This window comes from Sinocyclocheilus anshuiensis, unplaced genomic scaffold, assembly GCF_001515605.1.
Source record: "Sinocyclocheilus anshuiensis isolate Anshui unplaced genomic scaffold, SAMN03320099.WGS_v1.1 scaffold1453, whole genome shotgun sequence".
Taxonomy (NCBI): Eukaryota; Metazoa; Chordata; class Actinopteri; order Cypriniformes; family Cyprinidae; genus Sinocyclocheilus; species Sinocyclocheilus anshuiensis.
In genome coordinates, this window is record NW_015549558.1 from 398,393 (window position 1) to 406,959 (window position 8,567).

Consider the following 8,567-nt stretch of genomic DNA (forward strand, 5'->3'; position numbering starts at 1 on the left):
AAACCAAGAGGAGACTGGTTTTCCTTTGCTAAAGTAAGGAAACTTTGCTTCCTTTGATCCTGTAAACAAACTCGCGAGACTAGCATATCTCAGAGGCGCACGCGCTGCGCATACGTGCTGCGTCATCTGCCGGAACGCCTTCCGCGTATGACAGATACCTAAAGTGAGAGAAAAGTGTTTATTACGTTTGAAATATGGATATTTTTCTTACAAAAATGCATGGATTCACTACAGAAGGCCTTTTTCACCCCCCGGAGCCAGTCTAATTAAAATTTTTGGGTGAACTAACCCTTTAATGTATTTTTTTAAAATGTGTTTTTTCAGCATGTCACATGCACCGGTATTCACTTTCGCTTTCCTCAGCAGCTCAACATCCAATATAAATGTCTCGCTCGTGCTGAAGATATTATTCGCTTTTCTGACCATTTACAAACGGTGATTTCCATTGCTTTCCATGTTGATGGACTTTGTATTGTTTCTATTTTAATGTATTTTTAAAGTTTGGATCACATTAAAAGCATAATTTGTACATTGTGAATTATTTGCGTAAAAGATCCAGCCTCGTCACAGTCACTCACAGCCGCTTCTGCTGCACGTGTTTTGCGCATGAGCCGCACGCACCCCAAAACTACCTTGCTTAATCGACCATCGATAGCTATAATCGATTACATTTCTTATTGACAATTAATCGATCGTTGACATCCCTAGTTACAGGGACCTGGACAGAGACTTCCTGGAGCTTTGACTATAGAGACTGAGAGGACTCTCTTTACATCAGAATTACATCATGCCTAAGTTTATCAGACCTAGTCCATTCAGATGCATTACAGAATAGGTGTATGTGTGTGTGGGTGCAAGTGTATCTGGGTATTCATGGCGCCGAGGGTATTGATCTGCTTGTGTTCAATAGCATGAATGTGTGTTGGCTCAAAGTATTACATATGAAATGAATGTTCTTGGGAATATGTAATGCGACTGTAGGTGTGTTTGTGTTTGCAGTGGCACAAGAGTCTGGATGTTTTTCAGTTGGTCCATAGAGTTACAGCTGTCTTGTTATCTAGTGCTGAGCTCTCTCGCCCCATGAAGTTTGGCTTGTTTTACACATCCAGAAATGACAAACTCCTGGAAGTAGTCAGGAAGAGCCTCACTGCCTCTTACTGCAAAACAAACAAACAAACAAAACGGCTATTTCAGGGACATTCTAATGTCTAATATTGGTGATTGGCTTAGTTTACATACTACCTGTACATTTATGTTATTATGTATGTAGTTCTCACTTGACCTAAAAATTTAACTTTTCAGCCCCGTACTCACAGAGTGACACAGAAGCATCAAAAGAAAATAAAGACGTTTTATCACAAGCATGTTTCTGTCTGTATCGCTACAGCAGTAGACGAAGTAATCAGTTAAAATCAGGTCTTTCATGGTACTGCAGGGATTTAGAGCCAGGTTTAAGATTTAAACTTTGCGATTATTTTTGTAAAAGAATGTGATTATTTAAAAGATATGATTTTGCAGCAAGATTTGGCTTCATATTTCATGTAATCTACACTTTTTGTTTTCTACGCTGATCAACACAATTAAAACCACTTAAGCTCGGCGCGTTTTTTGGTATTTTCGCCTAAATTTAACATACTCAAATTCAAATGTTTACCCTGCACACATACAATGGAGGAAATGAAAAACGTATCCGGGTCCGCAGAGTTTAACTGGTTTTAAGCAAGTTGTTCTTTCTTCATAATTCAAAAACAACGGCCCATACCAGAGAGGCAGTGTCGCTAAACCATGGTTAATAAAATAAACCATGGTTTTATCGTAGTAAAAGTGTAGCAAACATGTATTTTTTTTTTTTTTGGTGTATTGATTACCATTTGTATAACCAGTTTTACTACAAATACCATTTTTAAACTATGATTAGAGTAGCAAAACCATGGTTAATTTGTGGTTACCATGCTTTAACTATAATAACCATGTTTTTTGGTTTTATTTGTGGTAAAACCATGGTTAATTTTTGTGGTTACCATGGTTTAACTATTGTAACCATGTTTTTGGTTTTATTTGTGGTAAAACCATGGTTAATTTTTGTGGTTACCATGGTTTAACTATTGTACACCATGGTTAATTTGTGGTTACCATGCTTTAACTATAATAACCATGTTTTTTGGTTTTATTTGTGGTAAAACCATGGTTAATTATTTTGGACTCTTTTCTTCTCCTCCTCCGGTTGCCTGCTGAGTTAGGTTGGCAACACAACAGTGCGCTGCGCACATATCGCTCAGGGTCTGTGGTCGAAATGGCGCGTTTTTTGAGGTGAGGTACTTTTTTTCTGTTACATTCAATTAATTACATTTATTAGATTATTCATTAGTACAAAGTAATATTAAGATGGATATATACATTGAAAGCAACAAAGCAACCTAGGCCTGCTAAATGTCAGAAATATTACATGTATGCAAGCTTATATGTAAATATTTATATATATATATATATATATCTTCCTGCATCAAGTTTACTTACTTTTTAAGTTAAATTATAATTACAATTTATTGTATCTAATCTGTCTTGTTGTCTTCCTGCTGACGACAACAGTTTAACCAGATTGTAGCTAGTCTCCCTGGTTAGGCTTGTCTGTATTATTTTTTTTTTACTGATATTGAGTTATTGGCTCGTGTAAGCTGGTAAGGGAGAGACCAGCTAAACACTAGTTGAGTTAAGCTGGATGACCTGCTGGACGAGCTAAAACCAGCAAATCACCTAAGGCTGGTTTAAGTTTTTTTTTTCTTCCTAGGGCGTGGAAAAAGAAATAAATGCTCCTCATACCTTTTGCAGCTACCAGATAATATTAACATTTTACATATTTTTTTCTTTCCATTTTAAATCAGCATTATCAAAAAAGTTATAGGAGACCAACTGTGACTATCTCAGCTTTCACCCTCATGACTTTGCATCCCTAGAAGGAACATAAAGTGATCCATTAACCCACTTTGTTGAAATTGGAAGCACGGGTTTGGTATATTATTTGGTGATACAGGTTGTGCTGGACCATAAAGACAAGAGCAACACATTCTTAGCATTTTTATTCCAAATGAATTTCTGTGCAACTTGACATGATGATGCAAGCATTTCCATTTAGGCGCTGTTTATTTATCATGTCCAAATAGCTTTTCAAATACCCTGTGGGTCCAAATCAGCTGTTACAGAAAGGTACAGGCATGCAGCTGTTTGCTTGTGCTGTTCTTCAGCTGTACTGTAACTGTGATTTTCCAAAACACAGCAAATTATGAGCTCTGCAGCCTGAGACCTTTCCAAGAAGGACATATGCACAAACACTTGAAAAAAACTTTTAAAGACTACTATTTGACATCTGAAAATCAGCATTTTGTCTTTGAAGGCTTCAATCACAACAAGAAAAATCAGTTAGCGTTGACCCTCAGTAAGCATTAAACATTTCCAAAACCTCTGTGCCTTGCAGCATTTTACAAAGAACAAAAAGAAAGGAAAGGTACTTGTCACACGATACATGACTCTTAAAAGTTATCTGGCTTAAGTCAGTCTTCACTCCACGATCTGTGAACAAAAATGTATGTTTGTTATGACTCACTTTTATTTTTTATTTCAATTTTTTCACACTTAAAGGGTTAGTTCACCCAAGAATGAAATTTGTGTCATTTTTATTCTCATCATTCCAAACCTGTATGACTTTCTTTTTTGACTAAATATCTTCTTACGTGTTCCACAGAAGAAAGAGGGTGAGTTAATGATGACAGCAATCTCATTTTTGGGTGATCGATCTATTTAAGTATCTGAGATCAGTTTACTGTATGTTACCTTGACGACGTGAGTCTCTCGGGTGCGCACCCGCAGCTTGTTGACCTGAGATTCGGCTATGTCCACCCTCTCCTCGGCTTCATCCAGCTCATGCTGGATCTTCTTGAACCGAGACATATTGCAGTTGGCCTGCTCCTCCTGCCGTACAACAGTAAGATACAGAGCGCTGAAATTTGTGTGCCTTAAAATGGGCTTTAGAACGGACAACGCCATATTGTTTAACAGGTCGCGTGATGTATTTTATGTTCAAACACCATTTTGGCCCAATTATATACTAAAAGAATGTATTTACTGGGTTAATATCGCAAAATGAACAGGAGATACGTACTGCATCCTCGGCTTGTCTCTTAAAGCTCTTTACTTTTGCCTGTAGTTTGTCAATCAGGTCTTGCATCCTCAGGAGAGTTTTCCTGTCTTCCTCTGTCTACAGACAGAACGGCCTTTTAAATGCACTGCAGATGACACATACAGTTTTTCCTGCTGTTTCACATTGTCCTGTGAGTAATACCTGGTAAGTCAGCTCTTTAATCCTCCTCTCATATTTTCTTATTCCTTTTTGAATTTCTCCACTCTTCTTCTGCTCACACTCCAGCTCTCCCTCTAGCTCTCGCACCTGAGGATTGAAATGGTCCCACAGATGCAGATTAATCCATAAAATGTGTTATATTCATGTCTCTACCAAAGCTGGAATAGACGTTTTTCTGCTTACCCGAATTTCCAGTTTCTGAATCTGTTTCTTTCCTCCCTTGAGAGCAGTCTGCTCAGCCTCATCCAGACGTATCTGCAGGTCTTTGATGCTCTGCTCCATGTTCCTCTTCATCCTCTCCAGGTGGCTGCTGGTGTCCTGCTCCTTCTTCAGTTCCTCTGCCATCATGGCTGCCTAATGAGGGATACATTTGGTTAAAAGTTATAGTATTATCAAAAAGTTTCAGTGTTGTACTTCATTGTTGTGATAAGAATAGATGAATGCATTTTCAGCCCATGCAAACCTCACTGTGATAATGCTAGAGTTTTGCGGGTGGTTGGTATGGTGTTGCTATGAGGTTACTAAGGTGTCCTAAATGGTTTGTTTGAGTAGTTTCCTTTTGGTTAAAACCACTAATGGGAGCTCTTGGTCATTTGATGTGAATGTTAAGGTAACCTTTATTAGAGTGCAACAGTTGGGTTTTAGAAGTAAAAACTTATTCTCTCCATAAGGTAACTGATTTTTAACACTAACTTATAAACATTTAAAGGCAAACCTGTTATGAGGCCTGATGTAGTTACTTGATGCTTTTGTTGAAGCCATTTGTTATTTTACCTTGATTTTAAAATAATCATGTTTAACAGCGGAATTTATGTTAAACGTGTTTAATTTGTGTGAATTTGAGTTGCGGCTAGCAAATCTTGCCAAAAGAGCTCTGTTAAGCACCTATATATATACACTGCAATTAATATACAGTTTCTATAGATATAATTAAGTTTAAATTCATAATTTTATATTTAACTTCATTGTTAAATTGATTGTCACTCGCAGTGCTTCACAGGGCTGTAGTTCTTTCCCTCATTAAAGCTGTTAAGTACACAGTCTTGTTTGTCTTTTTATCCAAATTTCGAATCCTTTTTTTTTTACTAAAAGTTTGTAATGTTGTGATTCACCTTCTAGGTGGCTGGCTTGGTTCATGGCTTATAATGCCTTAGCAAGACCTTTTTTTTTTTTTAAATAGAGTGGAAAAAAACTTTCAAAATGAATGAAAACAAAAAAACTTCTGCAACCAACACCGCCGAAAAAGTGGGCAGGCTCTAATGCACTCTATTGTTGTTTCAGTAGGAACTCACATCAGTTATGGCCTTCTTTGCCTTCTCTTCGGCATTGCGACACTCCTGCAGAGCATCATCCACCTCGCCGGACAGTGTGGACAGATCACTCTCTAACTTCTTCTTGTGGTTCAACACTACCGTGTTCTGTACAGATCAATGGATTGAGAGGTTTGATTGTGACGTTTAATTATTGCTAAGTTGTTTCATTAATGTTTGAGTTTTACCTGAGCGTGCAGCAGGTTCACTCTCTCAGTGGATTCCAGAAGCTCGTGCTCAGCGACTTTACGCATACGGTCCGTTTGCTCCACCACTCCACGCAGCTCCTCCAACTCTGCTGTTAGCAGGGTGTTTCTTCTTTCTGTGACCGTCACCTGCTCCTTCAGGTCCTCACACTGATGTATAGACTCATCTAACTCTAATTGCAGGTCCTGAGAAGACAAACCAACTGCAGTTGATAAAAAGGCACTAACATACTAAATTGAAATGATTATTTCTATAACAATTTTACTGTGTGTAATACAAATCAATAGACATGCATTGATATTAAAATTCTGGCAGATACAGATAAGCTGGTAATTATTTTCTTGTTAAGTCTGGTGTTAAAATGTATGTGATTTGTCTAAATAATTAAAAAATAAAATCAGTTATTTTAAATGCTAGTAGTGAATTTGGTCATCACAACATTATGATGTATATTATGAAAATGGACATTAATTTTGAGATCTGCTAGAGATTACATTTGAAGTGTTATTAAATTATTCATGTTTTTTTTAAAGACAAACTTGAAATGAACATTAGATGAAGATGACAGCAAAAGTAATCTAAATGTAAAATTAGAGGAAATGAGCATGAATAATTAAATATTCAATATCAGTGGATACCGATAATTAAAAAAAAATTCTGTAATATAGTATCACTATATCATGCATCCCCAAAGATTATTTCCAGTTCCAGTTGTTTAGTATTCAGTTCTTCCATATAGTTGATTATCTTTTTGAATCTGCATATTGATGCAACCAGTCCTTCTATCTCACCTTAACTTGAAGCTGTAGGTTGCGCACCATTTTCTGAGACTCCACAGCTTGTCTGTTTGCATGGTTCAGATGGATCTCCATCTCATTCATATCTCCCTCCATCTTTTTCTTAACCCTGACTGCCTCATTACGTGCCCTGATCTCAGCATCCAGTGTGGTCTGCATGGTGTCCAGAATCCGCTGATGGTTTCGACTGCATTGATAAATAGCTTAATGTGGTTTATTTATATGCTGGTATTTCAATAGTATGTTTTCTTGTCTTTCTCTCTTACCGGAGATTGTCAATCTCTTCATCCTTCTCTGCGAGTTTCTTTTCAACTTCAGTTCTTGTTTGGCTGAGCTCCAGCTGGATGCGTAAGGTCTTACTCTCCTCATGCTCCAGAGTGCCCTGTGTCACACAGAGTAAGAGGCACATTAGCTTTTACCCAAGTATATAAAGTCTGCAGGTGAGCATTGTCTGGTATTTCAGGTCATATTCATCACCTCCGCCTCCTCCAGTGCTGATTGGAAGCCGCTCTTCTCATGGTCCAGTACCTTCTTCATCTGTTCAAGCTCATGAATGGTCTTGTTGCCATGACTAATCTGATCAGTCAAGTCAGCAATTTCCTCTACAAAACAAACATATTGGTTGGGTTAATTTTGAAAATCATTCTGGACCAAAATATAATCTCCCTTGCTTATTATGAATCTATGCAATTTCACAGATATGCCCTGTCCTGAAGTCTATGTACAGTCTTTGTACCCTGCAAGTTCTTGTTCTCCCTTTTGATTGTCTCCAGCTGGTCAAGGGCTTCTTCATAGGAGTTTTTGAGCTTGAAGAGCTCTGTGCTGAGACTACGGGACTCTTTCTGAGAGCTTTCCAGCTCGGCCTGTGTCTCCTCAAACTTCTGCCTCCATTCAGAGAGCACCTGGACATAATAATGATAATAGTTGTTAGTAGAACATAATTATGAACAATGCCTATCTGCTACTTCTGGTTAAATTAAATATTTAAAAATACTTTTATCCTGACCTTATCAAAATTGCGTTGCTTTTTGTCCAGTCCAACAGCCACAGCATTAGAGCGTTCCAAATCAACCATCAAGTCCTCAATCTCAGTCTGCAGACGGTGCTTGGTCTTCTCCAGCGAGGCACATTTGGCATTGGAGGCTTCCACTGCCTCCTCAGAACTTTGGAGCCGTGCAACCAGCTTCTTCCTGAAGGAAGATAAATCAGTTTTATAAAATAAAGCAGCAATTCTGTTTTATCAGTGAGTGAGTGATCTTACTTGGCGTCCTCTAGTTCATCGGTCCTCTGAATGGCATCAGTCTCATATTTTGTCCTCCACTGTGCAATCTCAGCGTTGGCTTTAGACAGAGCACGCTGCAACTCGGATTTGGCCTCCTGCTCCTCCTCAAACTGCTCTCTCAAAAGTTCACAATCATGCCTGGATGACTGTACTGCATGAGCTAAACTGTTCTTTGCCTGGCACATAAACACAAACCCAGTATAATATTAAATATGATGCTCTTGAGATGAATATACTGAATATATAAACACTGTCGTTCAAACGTTTTGGGTCAATAAGGTTTTTTCAATATTCCTGAAGCAAGTCTCTTTTGCTCGTTAAAGGTGCATTTATTTGATCAAAGATACAGTAAAACAGTAATATTGTGAAACAGTATTACAATTTAAAATAACAGTTTTTAATTTAATTATATTTTAAAATGTAATTTATTCCTGTAATGGCAAAGCTGAATTTTCAGCAGCCATAATTCCAGTCATATGATCCTTCAGAATTCATTCTAATATGCTGATTTGGTCCTCAAGAAACATTGTGAGAATCTTTGTAAAAGTCTTTATTGTCACTTTTAATCTTCTGTCCTTGCAGAATCAAAGTATTAATTTCTTACCCCCCCCCCCCCA

The 8,567-nt window shown here is 37.8% G+C and overlaps 1 protein-coding gene across 2 annotated transcripts in view; it reads right to left on the reverse strand.

The window, feature by feature from the left end:
- Positions 1 to 3,101: 3,101 nt before the first annotated feature.
- LOC107657025 (myosin-7-like) overlaps positions 3,102 to 8,567 on the reverse strand; it is a 16,690-nt gene continuing 11,224 nt past the window's right edge. For both annotated transcript variants that reach the window (XM_016445010.1, XM_016445011.1), the window contains 13 exons: positions 7,930 to 8,126; positions 7,675 to 7,858; positions 7,405 to 7,570; positions 7,146 to 7,270; positions 6,935 to 7,050; positions 6,663 to 6,855; positions 5,853 to 6,056; positions 5,647 to 5,772; positions 4,538 to 4,708; positions 4,337 to 4,441; positions 4,157 to 4,252; positions 3,829 to 3,966; positions 3,102 to 3,567 (listed from right to left, as the gene is read on the reverse strand). In XM_016445010.1, coding sequence (XP_016300496.1) covers positions 3,556 to 3,567; positions 3,829 to 3,966; positions 4,157 to 4,252; positions 4,337 to 4,441; positions 4,538 to 4,708; positions 5,647 to 5,772; positions 5,853 to 6,056; positions 6,663 to 6,855; positions 6,935 to 7,050; positions 7,146 to 7,270; positions 7,405 to 7,570; positions 7,675 to 7,858; positions 7,930 to 8,126 — 1,833 coding nt within the window. In that variant the 3' untranslated portion in view covers positions 3,102 to 3,555. The remainder of the gene's footprint in view (positions 3,568 to 3,828; positions 3,967 to 4,156; positions 4,253 to 4,336; positions 4,442 to 4,537; positions 4,709 to 5,646; positions 5,773 to 5,852; positions 6,057 to 6,662; positions 6,856 to 6,934; positions 7,051 to 7,145; positions 7,271 to 7,404; positions 7,571 to 7,674; positions 7,859 to 7,929; positions 8,127 to 8,567) is intronic.